This window comes from Ylistrum balloti, unplaced genomic scaffold (assembly GCF_031769215.1).
Source record: "Ylistrum balloti isolate Yb309-2 unplaced genomic scaffold, AGI_CSIRO_Ybal_v1 Utg370208, whole genome shotgun sequence".
Classification (NCBI taxonomy): domain Eukaryota; kingdom Metazoa; phylum Mollusca; class Bivalvia; order Pectinida; family Pectinidae; genus Ylistrum; species Ylistrum balloti.
In genome coordinates, this window is record NW_026782179.1 from 495,749 (window position 1) to 517,197 (window position 21,449).

Genomic DNA, 21,449 nt, shown 5'->3' on the forward strand with positions numbered 1-21,449 from the left:
CCGCGTGGTTCACATTTTACGACTACTATATAAAAAGCCATTTAAATATAGTTTACAGTTGTTAAAGGAGTTTGCTTCGCATGGTTCTGATTCGATGTACATCCGATGTCGACAGGTGTCGAAAAAATCATTCGGAAACTAGGACGAGGAATTTGTGTTGATGTTCGTGCACACAAACAAGTTCTATTCTGTAATTGCAGAGATCGTAATTAAATGACGTGCCAAAGTAAGGCAACAATGATTTACTCAATACAAACCAACCACAGCTGTCTGACACACTAAAATCACTATACCTGCCGTGTGTTTTTGTCCCTTCACGAATTTGTTTATTTGACTGTCACGCCTGAACATCTGTACACATATGTTTTATTGCTAGGTGAGACGTACACAAACCTGTGTATCGTGCACTTTTAAAGGTGTATACCGTACAGCGAAACTGACACGGGCCCTGGAGTATACCACTTAAACCACGTAACACAATAAACGCAGTCTTACTGCTGTGTTACACATGTGCAAGTTTACGTTTTCTCAAATTTACATGTATTTTATACACATGTATGTTGTCCTAATTTTTAGCTGACATAGCTGGATGCACAAAGGTTGTATGTTTACTTACAGGAGTATCTATAAACCTGAAATAACAAGTGCTCAAATGACCTTGAGAACGTTCGTTACTAAATACTATACATAGTTTGACATTCACCTTGGTATTTCACATAATAGTCTAACTCCACAAGTCTCGACCGAGGAAAATGGAACATATATTCAAAACCACTCATACAACGCAAATACACACACGCGCGCACACAAAGTACAAATTTTCACCAGAATTATAGTTACCGTCGACAAATATTCTGTCTGAAAATTGAAATTGTGTTTAATTTAAAACGACTACCGCTGTCAAGCGTGTGTATATACCCAGTGCTAACGATATTAAAAGCATCGTTCGTGCGTTCTCAAGTGTGAACGTCCATTAACAGATATGAACGCTGGAACTGAGGAACCCGCAGCTAGCACGACAGGTATGTATAAAATCTATATTTGTACAAACACTAACTTCGTATTTTACAATTCATCTTTGTTCATATCTGAAAGTTGAACTTGAAATTTTATTTTCGGTTTCTTTTTGACAAAACACGTGCTGTGTGCTTGATAGTGAGTTAGCGAAGGGAGACATTACGAGTATATACACATTAAGCATCCGACCCATAAACGTAATCCAACAGACAGAAATTATGTTGATATAGTCTTTGGTATTGTGAAATGAAGTATCAATATATAGCTTGTATATCGTGTATAACAGTTAAAAATTCACCAGTTTGCAATACTAGCCTATGTATTTGTCTTAAGATAAATTCAATTTCCTCAGTGTTTTTTTTCAAGCGGTGAAATACAGAGACAAGCATCAGTGTCCACGGTCGGATAATACAGTAAAACCTGTCTAAATCGGTTTTTATAACAGAATTAATTCACTGCGTTTCTTATCCTAGATCATAAGTTATTAACAAACCTGTGTAATCAGACATACAGTTATAGGCTCCAGTGTCCCATAAATTCTGTATTGAGAAAACCTGTCTATTCCGAACCAACGAGGAGCTCTGTCATTTTCAACTTTTTAAAATCACACAGAAAACCGATGTATTACATGGTTGAAATGGTGTATGAATACACCTGGATACGAAACAATCAAACCCTTTATGCCCTGGGTATTATGAAACAAGGAGTCTTTTTAAGTATTACTATTCCTATGAGTCATTAATATATTATTGCCTATACCCGTACTAAGCGGAAAACCTGGTACGAGCCCCTGCAGAATCGGGAGTTCTTGTTTGTGGTATGTTTCTTAGACCTTCTAACAGAAGACAATGGTTTTATATGTGCCGCATTTTGCTTTAAAACTTGGTACATCTGTTTTGTCTATTCCTTTGTCTCTGATGTATCCTTAGGCACGCGTAAACCATTTGGGCGTTACGCTTCCATATCAAGGCTGCGACATTTCAGGAAGGCATGTTTTTGATATAAGATTTTTTTATGTGTATATTATACAGCTGATAATCTTTGGACCCCGTGTTGGAGTCACACTAATGGACTGTCCGCAAGTACACTTAACCTTAACAAACCAGACCGATAACAAATTTTCCCCACTAATTTAGCTCCGGATAAACGAGGTTCCACTGTATATTGAGGGAAGTCAAAATGAGGAAATTAAGCTGACTACGGTGATGTAATGGAGATCTCATAAGCAATCAATATCTCTCCTGCCCTTGTATACAGTGTCTAGGCCACCACGGAGTTACGCCGGTCTGCCGCGGAGGTGTTCGCGCCAATAGATACATGTAGACGGAGGATGAGCTCCGGTGCATAAATTGTCACAGTAATCCCCGATCCAAATATTCCATAGAAAATATTGATGACCTTTTTGTTTTAACTCGTCACATATGACTCGTTCCCATGGATCTAAGCTGTACTTGTTATTTAGCCATTGGGGTTTTACGTATTCCTTCATCATATATTCCCCGGCTTCGTCTGTTTTTCAAAGGAGTTTGTGAAAACCGAATATTTATTGAGTATTTTTTAAGATAGTTTATCAAGCTTAATTCCAGAACGTGCAAATTTTATTTCTTACATTCTTTTCCTTCCTCACGTCTACACCCGAACTCACCTACCACATTACCCCCACCTAACCTCCAATTGTTAAAACGTTGTCAAGGAAGCGAATATTCTAAGGAAACATTTCATATACGTATTCGCATATCTGAAAACAGAGGAAACGTAAGCCTGGAATAAATAAACAGGTTTTCTATTAATTCTTTTGATAATTATGCAAATCGTCATGACTCATTGTTTGTGAGAGTTTTTTTTTGTCTTCCGTCGACTTAAAAACATGTCAATGGAATGAAAAAGCGAAAAGAAGCATAAAAGTCAATTCCGAGCTGAAATACTTGTAATCAATGGGGCTCTATTGAATATCTGTATATAATTATAGGATATACCTAAAGGTGTGCCGAGTGAACATTGGTACATTATTTCACAGTCTGCAATCAACCGAAACAATGAAAGAACATTTCCGCTTTTGAAGGTCTGCACCAGAATGAAGTCTTTAATCAAAGTTGATTATAATATATTGGTTGTTTTATGGCTGTGTTTTATGCGATTATGTCACGAAAATCTAGACCAGCAAAATGAAGAATTAAAATGTTATGTTTATATAAATGATTTAATAAACCCAAAATATGTTTACGTGCCATATGTTGTGTAATGAAATCTGTCATCTTTGGTTTGACGAAACCTACCACATTTTATTTTGATGAAATCTGCCATATTTTGTTTTAATGGAATTTGATGAAATCGTCCATATTTTGTTCTGATGAATTCTGCCACATTTTGTTTGATGAAATCTGCCACATTTTGTTTGATGAAATCTTTCATATTTTATTTTGATGAAATCTGGCATATTTTGATTTGATGAAACCTACCACATGTTACTGCCACTTTTTGTGTTATTAAAACTGCAATATTTGTTTCAATGAAAGTTTATTAATTTGACGTATTCATAACTTTATGTTTCATATGACTTGCCAGGGAACTTAGGGTATATGATACTGAGAATGATTCGTTCGATTTTATTGTACTTTCGGGAAAGACCATGTTATCTTAAACGTGATCACAGCCTTAGCGTCTCGTTGGTTGACAACGGTGGTTTTTGTGATGGCTTTTCAGGAGAAGCCAATATAATCTTGAAGATGATACCATGCTAAAGGTTACGCCATTAGGTCCCAGGTGTCCATAGTGTTCATCAGAGGTTAATGAAAAAAGTTCAAATTTTTACCGCTGAAAAAACAAAAACGATGAATACAAAACAAACACTTGGAATATATTATATCATGAAATCTACGTTTCAAAATTTCCACTATCCCTTGGATCTCTAACCATCGTTTGAGCAACTTTGGCCAGAGTGACGTCTCTTAAATGTCACTTAAATGATATCAAAATTGTCTGATATTTAAAAAATGTATCTTCAGAAGAAAAAGATACATGTACAATGTTAAGATAATGTAATGTCACTTCAGAGATTAGGAATACGATGCCATCTCGTGTACATTATAGAAATTGCCGAATTGTAAACGGATATAGTCCGTGTCTCCTTGAGGACGGTCCTAGGCACAGTTATAGGATAGACTGACAAGGGCAATGACATTTTACCTTACCGAAGTCAAGTGTGTATTACCAGCTCATGAACTGCCAACAGACTATCATAAGTAATATAAACAATTTGAAGGTCTTATTATTTTCAATGATAATCATAACCTACAACATTGAACATTGAAAATGATGTATGCAAGCATTGAACTGTTTTTAATTTGCATTCTTTGGTATTATGAATGCCAATTAGATAAAGGCAAATTCAACATGAAGTGCTAATGCGCATTCATATGCATATGAACGCAAAGGTGAACGGTTTTAGCGATTCTTTGCGCTGATATTGTGGAGTGTTAATTCATTGATCTATACACAAGGCATTATTCTTTACTACATTTTTTTACACGGTGAAATCTCCTTTCCTATATTTGTTCCATATTTGTTAACATTCAACCATTGACGGGATGTCGTTTTCTATATCAACCTTTGATAAAACATGCTTGATGGATTCACTGTTTAGTAGTACAACTTTCGAATTAGCCCTTGTATGACCTCTTAATTTACATTATGATATTTTTCTAATACATAATATACAAATTTATCCCGATGTCATACCAGGTACCTGGTATACAATGTACAAGGTTTTGTGTGGGTCTCTGGTATACAATGTACAAGGTTTTGTGTGAGTCTGTGGTATACAATGTTCAAGGTTTTGTGTGAAACCATGGTATACAATGTACAAGGTTTTGTGTGGGTCTCTGGTATACAATGTACAAGGTTTTGTGTGAGTCTGTGGTATACAATGTTCAAGGTTTTGTGTGAAACCATGGTATACAATGTACAAGGTTTTGTGTGGGTCTCTGGTATACAATGTACAAGGTTTTGTGTGAGTCTGTGGTATACAATGTTCAAGGTTTTGTGTGAAACCATGGTATACAATGTACAAGGTTTTGTGTGTGTCTCTGGTATACAATGTACAAGGTTTTGTGTGTCTCTGGTATACAATGTACAAGGTTTTGTGTGGGTCTCTGGTATACAATGTACAAGGTTTTGTGTGTGTCTCTGGTATACAATGTACAAGGTTTTGTGTGGGTCTCTGGTATACAATGTACAAGGTTTTGTGTGGGTCTCTGGTATACAATGTACAAGGTTTTGTGTGTGGTTCTGTGGTATACAATACATAATTTTCGATGAAAGTTCCTGGTAGACATATTATTGAAAGAATAGGTTTGGTTTGGTTTGATACTACATTCAATGTTCGCTGTGTCCGATTTTATACGTGGTCTGCTGTAGGTCAATTTTCATGCATCCTATAATAATTTTAGAAAATTTACCACAGGGCTATTTTAAGGTAGCAAAACCTCTAATATACGTAGTATATATACATGTAAGTAGTAAACTAGACAGGAATACATGTAATTTGTCAGCACACAAACTCGCGCACATACACACACAGATATGTAAGATAATGTTTATATACAAAAGGTTCCACAACAGTGCTCCGTCATGTTGTAATTGATTGTTATCACGATAACTTTGGCGCTGCACGTGCGGTAACGATGCACGTGATGAGCCATGTACATGATAATTAAACGGCAAACGATCATCAACATGGCTTTCCTCTCCGTACATTCCTACATTATAATATAATGACCTTTATGCCCACACGCGTGGCAAATGAGCGCTTTGTCACCGGCACGTATACAATACATGTTAGCAATTAACACACACAGACAGGCCTATAACTATTGAAATGTTTAGGATATACCATAATGTTCCGATACCAGGACCCTATAACATTAACAGTACGTACCAGCGAGTTGAAATATCGATCTTTGCTTGAATTAAGTCGTTCCCTAGCAGTTAAAAACGACCACATTCAATTTATACAGAAGTCTAGGCAACTTGAAACCACTATGTGTTATATGAATTGATAGTAAATATTTACACTCAATCATGATTAATTAATTAATGTAGTACGAACACTCGTGTGTTTGATAATTCTATAAATATTAATCCGAGCTCCTACTTACTAATACAGAAGCCGTCACTATATACAACGTCGCCTGATATGCAGTGTTACAACCAGTGGTGACTGATCCGGAGGAATCCGCGCGACTGCATATTGAAAGTCTCATAGGTTATCAACGTTTTATCATGTCCCATGATATTGCGGGAAATAAAATATGTACAAAACGTATTTCTAAAATATAGGCTGAAATCTATGAGTTTGTTGTGTCACTGGTTCTGTATCTCCCTTGCATTGATATTCTACACCGTATATCGATTTCGTTCGGTTTTTTTTTTAAAGTAAATTTCGTGAGATACGGCCAGTAAATTTTGCGAGCATTATTAAGGAATGTCATCTGTCAGAAAAGTCAGTTGTATTTTGGTGTTAGTTTTGCGGTTCAGGAAATTACGACGCAACATATAAGGTTTAGCGAGTTAAGGTTTGAGTTTTTAAAGTGTCGTCAGGTGCCATGCCTAGGTTGGTGATCAATTGAAGTGTTTGTGTGACAATAAAGAGAAAACACAAACAGTTTGAAAAAAATCTGAATACAACAACGATCAAAGGAGAGTATCGACCGTGTTCGAGTTTCAGATGAATCAATGGTTGTCTGCGCCACAGAAAAAATCTTTCTTTAGATGAAACAAAACTTGAATGTCACGATAGTAAAGTGATACCAACAGAATCCATTTTCAAAATCCAGAAAATCCAATGAAATTTTATATATGCAAAAGAGGTCAGTTTTAAGGTCAAGCAAATTTGTAAATATCGATATGATCAATTCAAAAATATGTATCACATCTATAGATCATTCTGATATACTACAAAATGTTATGCACGATAGTGGAGGGGTGGACAGGGGTTGCCATTTATTCCCAGTCCCCGTCCCTGGCTTCCGGTTCTCAACCTCTTACCCCCGATTCCCGATGATTAGGTCAGTAACGTAAGGGATTCCAATTGGCTGTTTCAAGGTCAGATTATTTCAAGGGCACATAAACAACTGTTTATGTAAACACACTGAAAGCAATAAAAAAAAATACTTTGAATGCAAGACAAGTTGCAAATGTCTAGAATGAGAAAATGTTGAAGGTCATTGATACCAATCCCTAGCGATGCTGACCTACTGAAAGATGTTCTATAACCTTTAAATAAAATGTTATAATACGGTATATGCAACAGCACCTTCATCATGTTTCTTTATGGACGTGTGCTTAGATTCTTCAGACGAGTACTAAGGGTTGTCTTAATTATATCCGAGTGTAGACAGACAAGAAATCATATTGAAGCGAGACTACGATGTCAAGGTCACAGACAGCCTGTTACCTACTACAAAGTTATCTATTACAATACGACGCTTGCAAGTTCTAGTGCGGAAAATGTACTCTTATAATATCATTTAATAGACGATTGCGAGCTTTACAGAATCACGAACTTTTTCTTATTTTTTTTTAAAATTTTATTATGGACTATTGAAAAAAAAAACCCACACACAACTGACATCAATGAATCATGTCTCGACAGCCACCTCATATAGAGCACATTCAATATGTTGTCAGTAAGAATGGGTTCAAAATCTGTAACACCATTAGTCTATTAATTTATAGGTATTGTACATTGGCTATCAAAAAAAAAAATCAATGATGAATACACAATGTGTATATATGATATACCCTGTTGTGTACATTTTTTTTATTGTGTATACGTGTATGTATTGTCTATAAATCTCACGGCGTAGGCTTACAGTGAACACAGCATGGACCCGATATATACAACGTGTGTTGTAACCACATCATTAGTTCGAATATAAAGGGACAATTAATTGTCTGCCATAAATGTGAAGAAATGTCTCCATCGATGATATATTTCATAGTATGATATAGTCATGCCATTTGATATTACATATATTAAAAATATGTACAGTGTCAATCTAATGCTCCAAATCCATGACGCAAATGGGTTATATATTTATTTCAAGAATGGCCTATGGCAATATTGAATTAAAATGTCATATATTGTCTTTAAGTTGTCAAAATCGGAATGTTGTAAAACGATAAACAAAATATGGTGTTTTGTATTTATGTACAAAAAAATAAATATATCTTCCATCGTATGATGAAAAAAGAGAGAGAAAGTGTATTCACAGTCGGGTTCTCCACTCAAGAATGTTGTAGATGGTATGTCAAAAGTAAAGAAGAAGACAAAAAACAGAAGTGACAGCTTCAAGTGAGACAAAAATATCTAAATTATATTTAATTTCCCCGCCAATTTGTTACAGTTATTTGTATACTCGCCATCCGGAAGTTGAAAGTAACTTTAATTGTATAAAAACGGAAGTGGTAGTTTTAAGTAGAAACATCCTCAATCATTGTCAATAGGCGTACCGGTTGAAATAGGAAGCAGGTGTTTACTGACCCATCAAATCACCCAGACTCTTCCTGATATTTTTGGCATAATTCAAGGTGATACATACTTTGTACATTGCATGTAAAGCAGGTTTTGACTATGCATGTCATATATATTGCAAGGCGTCGCCGTTGGCATGGATGTCTGGAACACATAAAACTTTCCGTATATAAAATTACAGTAGGCAATATACAAGGGAAATTTGCGTCTGAGAAACATGCTCTGTCAGTGATATACATTGCAGTACATAATTCAAGCTGCAGCAAAAGTCTGGTTCAAATTCTTCAATTTGTTTAATCTGATTTTTTTTTATATATATTGTGTAAGCAAATTGAACAAAGTCTCCATTACGGTATTGCCTTATACTTGATCTTTTCAATAAAATGGTATAATAACAAGCATATTTAAACGTTCCATTACTGACTCGGAGCTATGATGGGGCTTCATCGTCCGTACGTCGTTCATCCAATGTCAGCATTTGGTTAAACGAATTCTTCCCAATATCCAATAGACCTAGGATCATGATATTGTGCATGTAGTATCCTGAGGTAAATGGTTATTTTACTTTGTTTGAATGACTGAACTTTGCCCATAAAGTACTGCTATATAGAATATATACTGTAACTCCCATTCCAGTACTAGAAACGTATTATACAAACCTACTTGATAATCTACAACGTTACTGGTTGGACTACAGTACATAACTGCAGTTTGTCTAAATATCGTACGTCCGGATACATTACTGTTTACCACAGGATCTGGCAGAGAATTAGGTTACAGGGACACGCTACCCTAAAACTTGGCTCTAGTCTGTGAATTCTAACACTCCACACTGCATGCAAACATCTGAGAACGCATAGATCATGGTCGGGACAGTGACCTTTCTTTTCCGAAGTTTCGTATTTCATAGACGCTAGTTGGTATTTTTTGGTTCCTGGGTCATGAAATCAGTGTAACATCATATTTCCTGATTTCATAAATCCAAATCCTTCGTTTTCCCGAACTCTTCAAAATGATTCTGAACTGGATGTATAAACTTTTATTTCGTTTTATGATAATTGGGAAATAAGTTATACCAAATCAAATCAATCATTTTTGTTGGGCCGGAAATTTTGGTGGGGAACAAAGGAAAGCCGCATGGTCGGGCAAATGACCCCACATACTGTACTTTTCCACCGATTGAAGAATCGAGCCCTAGGCGCTTTGATAAAACAGTGAATATACAATTAAAGAAACATCTTGCGGGGATTGCAAATTAAAACAATTATTGGTGTATTAATTACAACTATTGGTTCTTATTTATTACTAGCGCGCAAAACGCGAGCTTTCCGGAAGGAGTAGAGGCATCAAGGTCTTCGTTGGCTTCTGGTACACTTTTTAGTGGTATGAGGGTTGTACATAAATTTTTATAGCGTTTTTGACTCGTACAAATAGTGAAACCTGTTTGTAGTAACACGCTATATCTCTGCCATACTTCCGCTGTCTTTTGCTTGTAATGACTACCTTACGCTATGTAGATGTTGTAAGATCTCGACATTTATTACTGGTAAATCGAGTGTACAGTGTCGTTCACCTTTATCTACACGCGCACGTGTTTTCGTTGTGTCGAAGTGAACAATTTCAAAGAAAACTTGTTCTGTCTACATATACATAAACTGCGTTAACAAACATTGCCGTCTTAAAATTGCTTTGATGAAATTCTGTAACATCGACACCGCCCTGGTAACACGTTGACCACCACTGCTACTGAACTGTGTGGCCGTGTTCTTGTCCCCTTTGAAATGAAACTCGTTGTACTGATGTAAAACAAGTGTGGCGTAAAGCATCACGTGGTATCTATTTCCTGTTTGTATAATATCTCATTTAATTAATCAGACGATCAGCACTATGTCCTTAGCTTTGTCTGTCGCGAATCGGTCATTGGAACACGCTTTCCATCTCTAAATCCCTATATTTATGCACCCGATCCATGTTGGAAATTAATTGGGCTCTCCAGATTTGTCGTTTTACATCTCCTAGTTAGTTGTGGTGTTAATATCCAAAACCCTACGCCAAAATATGAAAAGTAGGTCACTGTGACCTATTTTTCGAGTAGCATTTGAATTTACGGCTCCATCCTCATGAAGTTCTCTTCGTAGTTTCATGTGAACATGGCATGGAATTCTTAAATATTCTTAAACACTGACGATACTTGGCTTAGCCTTTGGCATATGACCCTTTGACACTTCATTCCGGTAACCAATAATGGTTTGTCAGCTGGCATCCTTTGTAGAATTAGCCACCAGATAAGGTATCATAGGAACCAGCGTACTGAAAATGTTGGAATCATTCCGAAATAAAGCAAACTTTGACGTTACTGATATATTTCAAACGAGTTGTTAGCACTTTAGTGAAAATAGCCGAAAACGTGTATATCTACTTCCTTCAACGAGCAATGACGGCTTTTGATTAGTTAATGGCCGAATATAAATTGATAACCAATCTTGAAGTAAGACTGGAAATGATAAAAACGTGAAAGGATGTTGGAATTATTACAGATGTTAATGAGGGAGACATTCAGTTTTAATAACCTTTTCAGAAACCGAAACCGAGAAGAAGTTGATACATCACTGTAATGTAGAATCCTGTAATAAATATAGAATATAAAAACATGAAAGGTTTTATTTTAAGACGACAACGCTGATTTCAAAATCGATTTATATATATATATAATCATTAGGTGAGATTTAAGGTGTTCAGGTGTTCGTTGTGGGACCCCTGAAGAGACAAGCTCTGAATCAAGCAACCCGATTTATATTATTAATAGAATCGCTGACTTGACCTTTCGCTATGGATTTTAAAGTCAATAAAACCGAAATAGCAAATAAGTAGAAGTAATAAGTAGAGAGAGTAGTATGAAAACGAAACAGTATTACGACAAATTGTGTAGAGAATAGGCAAAATAGCACTTAATTAACCATATAGAAAAAATGAGTCATGGACAGGCAGCACACAGACAAAAAGCACATTAACAAACTAATTCAAAGACAAAATAGTTTATTATAAACAAAACAGCTAAAAGACAAAATAGCTGATTGGCAAAACATTTCATAGACAAAATATAGTTCATACAAAGAGTACAAACAAAATAGTACAAAAATAAGAATAGTTCACAGAGGGATGGAAGTTAACAGATGAATAGAACACAGGCAAATACCTTCGTAATGCATAGACTAAAGGGGACATAGATAAAAAGTACATCAACAAAATACGACAATGAAAAATAGTTCATAGGCATGATAGTACGCAAACATAACAGTACGTGGATGAATATAACATTGATCAAATACAAATAGTATATAGTTAAGTCACACAAAGACAAAATAGTACATAGAAGTAGTAAGACAAAGTAATATATAGACAAAACAGCACAAAGACAAAGTTGTATATATAACACATAAAGGCAAAACATACTTGCAAAACACACCTAGCCAAAATAGTGCTACGGCAAAATAGTCTATATATAAAATAGTGCAAATATAAAGCTGGCATTTGAACATATCGCACAAAGACAAAAAAATACAAGGCCAAAACAGCATAAAGACAAAACCGTGAAAAGAAAAAGTGATACATGGATAAATGATATATAGATAAGGTAGCGCGAAGACAAAAAAAATACGTGTGCAAATCGCACGTATACAAAATTTGGCAATGTAGTGCATAGACAAAACAGCGCAAAGACAAAGTAGTAAATGAAATAAGACGAGATAAAACTGACTGTCATGACATCGGCCACCACCGTACCCCCACCCCAACCCCACGCACCCTAATACAACAATCATAATGAAATGCTATTTCTGCCTATTTGCGCGTTGATGCGTCAGATTAAAAAAAATGTAAACGTCCGGGATTACAATGTAAAACACGTAAGTGACGTGGACACCTGCATAACTAAGAGGACATCCTGAATTCGTGATTTTAACGCCTCTCGGTTCCCCTTTGTCAGCGCGTGATTTAGACATACGTCATTAGGTGTCAGTACAGCTAATGTCAAAGTATAGAGCGAATGACTCTGCATTAGTAAACATGCATATATACAGGTATGTAGTCGATGTTAGTACACACCACAAACCAAATACAAAAGTCATCTATTTCTCTGCCATGATTTTTTTTCTTCATTCCGTCATATTCGTCTGAATCATGGCACAGGTTCATGTTATATAGTAGGTGTGTCTCTTCCCTTGTTTTTGTGTAGTTTGATATGAGTACTACTTGTCTTCTGTATTTACAAGTATTTACAACAGTTAAAGAATAATTCTATAAGTATGAATATTAGATTTGCCACTGACCTAACTTACTGTAAATAAATTCGTGATATCCATCGGGTCTAGAATAACTTCATTGAAAATTTGTATCATCTGGGCCATTGAAAAATTATGTAATCAAACCCGAAGAAAAAAGTGGGGGGGGGGGGGGGGGGTAAACAAACCCGAAGAAAAAAGTGGGGGGGGGGGGACCAAAACAAAAAGCACAACACAAAAAGGCGCGTTCATTATGTATCATATTAAATCATAAAAAAAATAAAACACAGACGTCTTTGAACACCTTTGTCATCCTTAAATGTAAGTAAATACATTTTCTTTCGTTATATTTTATCTCAACGTTGTTACATGCATCCGTGTTTATTTTTTATTGTTTATTTTTCTTTTACTTTTATTTTAATATATTATATATCCACTCCATGTTTTCGTTTCTGTGTATGCTTTCTTTACGGGTATACATTCCGTACCCATTTTATAATGGAGAGTTCTGAATCTTAGGTCGATCTAAGGTTTAAACGCGTGTCATAAATATCCTATGTAGTGGAAATGAATATAAAATTCAATTAAGTACAAAATGACTATTATATATTTAGTTTTAGTGTAATCATGTCAAGATGCAAACGGTTTATCTTGTAGTGTTTGACAGTTTTATCACACGATCGGTCGCTTATGTCGTTTTTTTGTTGGACATTAACGCTCCGTGCCATTATGAATGTATGGGAAATGAAATGCTGGTTTCTATAGGTAATTCAAACGTATTTCCAAGTCTTCGATGCATCGATTGTATTATACATGTATATTTACAGTTTCAAACAAAACCCTTTTTATTGCATTGAGTGTTCGACTATTCTCGTGCGTTTGTGGTATTATCGGTTAGTTAGGCCTGGTAGCGTCGCACCGGGCGTTGGCAAGGTTGCGCAAATTTCTGCGCACACTGATAGTTTCGTATGCAAATAAGATGTTGTTAACGCCATCTTGAAGGACTTGTTTACCATCGGGAAAATCGGAGCAAATCACAAAAATTGTGTGCCATCGAAGGCACATCTTTATGATTACTTCCCATTTAAAGTCCCAGGATGTCTACAGATTCCAAAGTATCGACGACAGAAAGAGTCGTCAAGAGTAAGTATCCAGGTACTTTGCGACAAAAATAGCAAGATCCGCCATATTGGCTGTCAGCCATGACTAGGGTATCTGATACCCTTTTACGTCAGGTTGAAAAAAATAATGATGCGCGTTTGCATATTAGCAGAAAATATCCAAAGATTAATGCTTTTTGAAAATGATATGTTTGTGCTGTTATATATATGCACAACTCGTTAATATTGCAAGCAGCATAACGTTATTAACCTCATCTTCATCCCACTACTGGCGTTCAGGTGATTGACAGTTCTGTTGTTTACATTCCTAAACAAATTTTTCAGGCCGTTGTACAACACCCAAAATTGATATCGGTCTTTGGATATTTTCGATCTTCTTCAGCATTAGAGTATACAGGAAAGGCATTTTGAATGACCAACAGCTCGAGTTCAATATTTTTGTCTGCCCATTTCATTATTTTATTTCCAACTTGCTGACAAACATGTAGGCCTCTTGATAACCGATCATTTAGACCGAGATAAAATATGTCCATGCACGATCAGAATAATAAGCAACTTTTAAATGTACTGTTCTTCGAAATATCTGATCATAGTTCTTGATAACTAGAAATAGCATAGATATATATTGCATATATTGGTGACTTAATTAAATATTTCTGATGTGGAATATTTCAATAAGATACATTGATGTACTCTATCTCCATAGAAATGATTTTGTGTTGTTTCATAATATAGGTTAAAGAACATGAATACTATAACAGTTATTCATGATTTAACTCAATGTTTTCACAGTCTGTACATATGTGTGTCTATGTGGTATGTTGTCGGTGACCCTGATGCAATTCAGTTGGTTGGAGTATCTGTTAAAAAGTTTAGAGTCCCAGGTTTGCATAGCTATGCTCTCGTGTGTCTTTGGTGTAAAAGACTGTTGAAGGTTAGTAGGGAGGAAAGTATGGTTTAGACCTGCTCTGACTAGAGCTTGTACACCTGTTTTTCTTACTTGTTGCATTTGCTCATGCATATCATATGTACTGTATTTTCATATTGGGTTGTAAATGAGAGAAAATGTAATTACATACACTTGTTTACAACTTGTTCAATATGGATATATTGCAAAGTTGTATTTCCCTTGTTAAAATATGTACTGAAAGGGGACAATATGAATACCTAAAAAAAAAGAATAAATTGTTCAGGGAATGTCCAGGAAGCTGAGAGAAATGGCCCATTTTCAGCATTTTTTAGTTAATGTCAAAAATAAGGTGTGTTATTTTTTTACAGTAAAAAGAAAATTATGAAAATAGAAAGTGGTTAGCCTAAATTTTAAGTTGCTTAGGGCCCTCTAGCTCATCAATGATTATCCCATATCACTAATCTGAAATGACTCATAAGGTGCAGCCGAAAGCTCTTTATCTGCAATGGATATAAGGTTCCAGTGTCTGAAGGAAGACACATATCTTGGACACAAGTTTTTGGTTGTCCTGGAATCTAGATGTTATCTCTTGCATCATTGGAGACTTGATCAAGGGACAATGATTCACAACTGAGTTGGCAAACATTATGCTTGTTGAATGGCAACTTCATCACATTTCCCTTAGGGGAGGTGCCACAATTTTTCATCCACTAGGGAGTGAAGGCTGCATGTAATGTCATAGTTCAATGATGGTCATTGTTGACATGGGATCCATTTTTGGTCATGATGTACAATTGTTTATTAGGAAATCCTAATTCTTAAATCAAGGGTTGGACAAGGGTAAAAACATGGTTAAAAGTGAATACAGTTTTCCTGGTAATGTAAAGAGGGTACTACCTTCTGCCTTTCATAATGGTGTAATGTACTTGATTTGGTTGTCATGCTATTGTGTCTTGGTAACTAAGTGGTATTTTGGTTTGTTTGTACCATCTTTTGTGATCCATCATCAATGGACTTCATGACCTTGGTTGTTGTTTTGTGGACAACACCAAATGACAACTAATTTCTTGCAGTCTATTTTATGTGGTTTGCAATACTGGATATATACCCATGTACCCAGATTTTATATGATTTTTCCAGCATATATGATTTATGTTTTAACATATGTCATCTTAAAGTATTTTTAAATATGGTTTGAAACCACACATAAATGCATCCTTTGATGTACAATGATGTGACCTTGTTTCTATTATTGCTATCTGGGGTTACAGGGGTATTTGATCCATGTCATTGAATCTATGATAATCCTTTCAAATCTGTGTTTACTTGAGTTTGATGTATGTGATTAATGTTTTACAGGTGCACCCTTTCCACCAAGCCACAAGCTTATTATGAGTGAAGTCTTTGGTGCTAATGGAAAACCTAAACCAGAAGTTTTGAAACAACACTTTATTTTGGAGGGTCGTGTGACAGAAGATGTAGCATTACGAATTATAAATGATGGTGCTGCTATGTTGCGCCAAGAGAAAACCATGATCGAAATAGAGGCCCCTGTTACAGGTAAATGAGTTGCAGTAAATGACTGATCAAAGTAGTAGTATTGTACTCCATGACATTAAACCTTTAGGAAAGACTTGCCCTGACCTCTACATACTTATGACAGTCCCAGTATTTCATGAGGTATTCTCCAAGTGCCAAGTCAGGGCTCAAAAATCTGAACATCAAAGGTATGGGATTAGTTGTTTCATTAAGGACTAATGACTAAATGTGTGCCATAGAACTTGAAAGAAAAATTGTTGCCAGTACCTGACAAGAGAAGAGTGGTGCAGACTGCTGACATTTACATGTGTGGACATTTTTCTATAGAATTGGTACCAAAACTCTAGGTGGAAGTTCATCTATCAAAGACTGTTATCCCTATTTGTTATTTCTGTTTAGTTTTCAGCAAAATGTTCAAGTAACAAATCTTTACACTGCAGAGTAAACAAATAATTATGCACAGAGAAATAAGAAAACCAAAAATAGGCATGGTATCTGAATGTTACGGTTGTGGGTATTTATGAAAAGGTATCTGCTACAAGCTATTTCATTTATTACTTAATGGTCAGACACAATATTGTATTGGTAATAAGCAAGATATTTGTGAAAAGATACACATAAGAAGTAGAATATTTTGTATTTATGTGAAACTCATAAACTCTTATCATGAACTTGAGTTTTCAAGTTTCAAGATAGTTTTTATTTTGATTAAAATTACACCACTATGAAGTTGAATTTAATCAGAAGAAAGTTAGAGAAATTATGCATAGTAGTTATCAGTCATTGTATAGATTTGAAAAAGTGTCATTGATATGGTGTTACACTAATGGCAGGTGCTGCATCAATATTGTTGCAAACATGGTACACTTTTCTCATTGAAGTACAGTACTGTTGTGTACCAGTAATTTACAACAGACATGGAAATGTGTCTACCTTTGCATTTTATGTCAGCAATTTCCATTGTGGTTTGCTATTGACACCTTCTAAAATGTTTTTGAAATGTTAGATATTCCTTGCATTTGAGTATCTATACAATAGGAAAATTGACAAAATTTGATAAATGAATTAAAAATTAAAAGAAAAAAAGCTTGAAGACTACATTGTGAAAAAGCTCTTTTATGTTTTCCTGTTGATGTTAGTGTGAACATTAATTTGAAATGTCATTTACTAGAAAAATAATGAATTATTTTTGTTTTCTCTTTTTCAGTATGTGGCGACATTCATGGACAATTTTATGATCTAATGAAACTTTTTGAAGTTGGTGGCACACCAGCAACAACTCGCTACCTCTTTTTAGGAGATTATGTAGACCGAGGATATTTCAGCATTGAAGTAAGTAAAGCTAAACTTCTGAAACTTTTATTTGCAACTGGTAATGTTAAATATGTACCATTGATATCTCTCTTTTGTCCTTTTTTGTTTTTGTTTTATGGCTATGGGAAAAAATCCATTAGCTTGAATATATGAAATTAAAAGTTTAATATTTGGCATCTAGATAATAGCCAGACCCTTTAATTACAGCTTAGTTTCATAGATGAATTACCTGAGGCTATGAGTCCCGTCTTTCATTATCAGTGTTTTCTGGAGGTTCCTGAGGATCACTTTCCAATTTTTTAAGATGACATCAAATAAAGTAATCACCGGATTCAATTAAAGTATCTTGTGACAATGAAGAAGCAGAGGCAAGACTTGTCTGTTGATGTTCACATTTTCTGTATGAGGTTTCAATAAGAACATGCTACTTTTAGAGTACAACTAGGATAGCTACAAAATTTCATAAATATTTGGATCATGGGGTATATTCACAACATCTACAACTAAAAAATAATAGGATAGCTACAAAATTTCATAGATATTTGGATCATGGGGTATATTCACAACTAAAAAATAAGGTTCGTAATATCTTGATTTTTAATGAAAACTTAAGTTTTGGTTGATTTTGCATATTTGCAAGATCTTTATCAATGTTTTTTGTCTGTCCAACTGAAACTTCGAGAAAAGAAAATTTTATGTCATTTTCATGAACATTCACAAGTTGAGTTGAGAATTCTTTCTGAAGCAATACTTACATGCTTTACAGAACCAGGTCTTAGCTAATTTGTTCAGATGAACCATGCTCAGATGAATCAATCATCAAATTGTACAGTTATGTGAAGGAGTGTGGATGATTTTTTTACCTCTACTATAAATCCATAGTTTTAGCATGAAAACATTTATAAATGGTAAAAAATATTTTTGAATGTTACTTGATATTTAGATGAAGTATTCTCCATATTTCACAGTACCTGCCTTGATGATTTATCTTTTAAACAATTTTAATTCTTTTCAGGTTATGATTTTGATCTATTACTTTCCATCTTTGAACAATCAAATTCTTTTCATTGTGATAAATTACTAGCGATATTGCAGCAAAGTGTGAGATGTACAATCGTATTGTTGTATTGATGGTGATCAGATATATGTATGTGCTGTGGAGTTTTTGGTGATTTATGTGATCGCAGATATTATATTTCTAAACATAACATAGTTACATGTGTACAGTATAACCACTTACTGTGGTATGATTTGCATGGTATTTGAGCTAGTTCATACAAATATTTTGCTTACAACAAGATAAGTGGTCCCATCCTGTTTAGACAGGATTTTGTGGTGACCAAGCAGGTCATTTCCGCTGTCGATGCTGGAAGATGCACAATATTTGCACTGAATATGCAAACTGTCAGGTGAATCCAAGAATGTTTACTTTGTGATGCGAGAAAGAAAAGACCACCGCTATAGCTCACAGTTATGTTTACTTGATCCTCCTGTGTTTTTGCTGTATACTCTGTCAGCTTTGTGATGCAATAAAGTAGTGTAACAGAAAAGTTCTCGAACTGTGGTATGATAAATGTTATCTCTACTTTTCAGTGTGTTCTATACCTTTGGTCCCTAAAGCTTCTACATCCAAACACATTTTTCATGTTGAGAGGCAATCATGAATGCAGGCACCTTACAGAATATTTCACATTTAAACAAGAGTGTAAGTATAAGATTTGTAATCAGTTTCAGTCCTCAGGCTTTTTTTCTTGTATTACATTATTTCTGTTGAGTTTGTGTCAAGATTCTTTTCTCGAGTTTGTAATTATACTCCTCACTTAAATAGGGTAGGGGTATATAGTCACCAGTTTATCACTCTGTGTACAGGTGCATTAGTAAATAAGTGCATCATCCAATGTAAGCTTGTGTAAAAGACAAAACCGCTAATAAGATTTGGTAAATGTTCACACCATAGCATCATGCCACCAAGGTCTACACCTGATTAGATTTTATTGAATATTAGTCAAGGTTAAAGGTCAAAGGTCACCCTTAATCACTTTGGAAATAGAAAGCTTGTGTACAACATATATTATGAATCACCTGAAAAGGTTCTGTTAAGATTCACGTCATAGCATCACAACATTCAAATCTACATCTTTGGTGATTAAGGGTTAATGATGAAAGTCAAAGGTCACTCTTGACCATTGTGCAAATGAGCAGCTGTTGGCTGACTTTTTTTGATTCACATGTATAAAGATTTGCACTCGCCATAAATGGACTCCGTTTGACTTTCTGCATTGATGAAAATGTTTCAAATTAATGTTGTATATCAAAATGAGCCTGATTGTGATTTCTTTCTTTATTTTTAGGTAAAATAAAGTACACAGAGAGAGTATATGATGCTTGCATGGATGCGTTTGACTGTCTGCCACTTGCAGCACTAATGAATCAGCAGTTCCTCTGTGTTCATGGAGGTCTTTCACCAGAAATCCACACATTAGAAGATATAAGAAAAGTATGATTTTATTTAATTTTACTTTTATTTATTTGTTCCATGTCACCAGTTTTGCATAACTGAATGGCCATCTGAAGACTATCTTGCATTATGAAAATAACATTGATATTCCATCCTAAACAAACTATTTCAATTGTCTAATTTGATTTGGACTACAAAACAGTGATGAAAAAAAATTTGATCAGGAGATCAATGAGGAGGTGAAATTTCTGTGATAATCAGAACTTCAGGTTATAAGGTGAACATAGTAAGAAAGGAGCAAAAAGGCAGTTCTGCATAACTGGTATCATAGGCAAAAACAACAAGAAAATAACAACATAATCATATTCCACACTCCAATTCATTAAAACTAGGGAAAATATGAATAAAAGGAAAAGATTTATATGGACACTTCTTGAGAACAAGACAAGGCTCCAGGATTTTAATATCTTCATTCTAAAATTGTGTAATTAGATGGCTAAAAACTTCAGTTATAGGTGTTTCAGAAGAGTAAGCATCTTTTGCTTCATCAAAGAAACACCATGTAAATCTTGGTCAATCCAAGTAAGTAATGTCACATTCTCAAATGAGAACAATGTGTACAACAGGAGAATCAACAGGCAAACAAACGAGCATCAAATATGTCCAACTTCTTAATTGCCGAATGAAATTGATGATTTCTAAATGAGATCACTATTGATCCCTTGCTTAACTCTGTTTTATGAATTTGTCAATTAATGACATCTTGCTTGAAAATTTTGATATTGGGGAACAGGTCCTTGAATATTGAATCAACTGTGAAATGTTAACACCATAGGTTGGCATTACAGGGTTGTTTTGGTCCAGAAATGAAAAAATTATGATGGGGGAAATTGAAATCATCATGTTTATCATACAGATTTGTGATAAATTATCCATGTTGGTCTCGTGGTAGAAAAAAATCAGTTGCTGATTCTTTACATTGCTGGTATCAATATCAATTTAGAATAAATGATGTGTTTAAAGTGGTTGATAAGGAAAAGCTCTGATGCATGTCATCTGTCTTCTGTTACTGTAGATCATATGTCAGACCTAACAATTCTGTACTATACCAGACTTGTGTAGGCCATATGAAGTGAATGGAAAAAATTTCAACCAAGGTTTTTTTTTTTTAATTAATGAAGAAACATATTGACAGATATTGATGAGTTTTCTGGACAGATAACCTTCAGTTTGCAGTATTTAAGGCCAAACACAAAGCAATTGTTATGACCTGTAT

General features: G+C 35.0%; 1 protein-coding gene across 5 annotated transcripts in view; it reads left to right on the forward strand.

Annotated features, from left to right (window-relative positions):
• Positions 1 to 703: 703 nt before the first annotated feature.
• Positions 704 to 21,449, forward strand: part of LOC132551660 (serine/threonine-protein phosphatase 2B catalytic subunit 2-like) — a 37,889-nt gene continuing 17,143 nt past the window's right edge. For 2 of the 5 annotated variants that reach the window (XM_060215834.1, XM_060215836.1), the window contains exons 1-5: positions 13,798 to 13,974; positions 16,222 to 16,422; positions 17,609 to 17,733; positions 19,309 to 19,420; positions 20,067 to 20,212. In XM_060215834.1, coding sequence (XP_060071817.1) covers positions 13,929 to 13,974; positions 16,222 to 16,422; positions 17,609 to 17,733; positions 19,309 to 19,420; positions 20,067 to 20,212 — 630 coding nt within the window. In that variant the 5' untranslated portion in view covers positions 13,798 to 13,928. Of the gene's footprint in view, positions 1,023 to 13,797; positions 13,975 to 16,221; positions 16,423 to 17,608; positions 17,734 to 19,308; positions 19,421 to 20,066; positions 20,213 to 21,449 lie in introns of those variants that run through there. The other 3 variants (XM_060215837.1, XM_060215838.1, XM_060215835.1) reach the window with 2 other exon arrangements.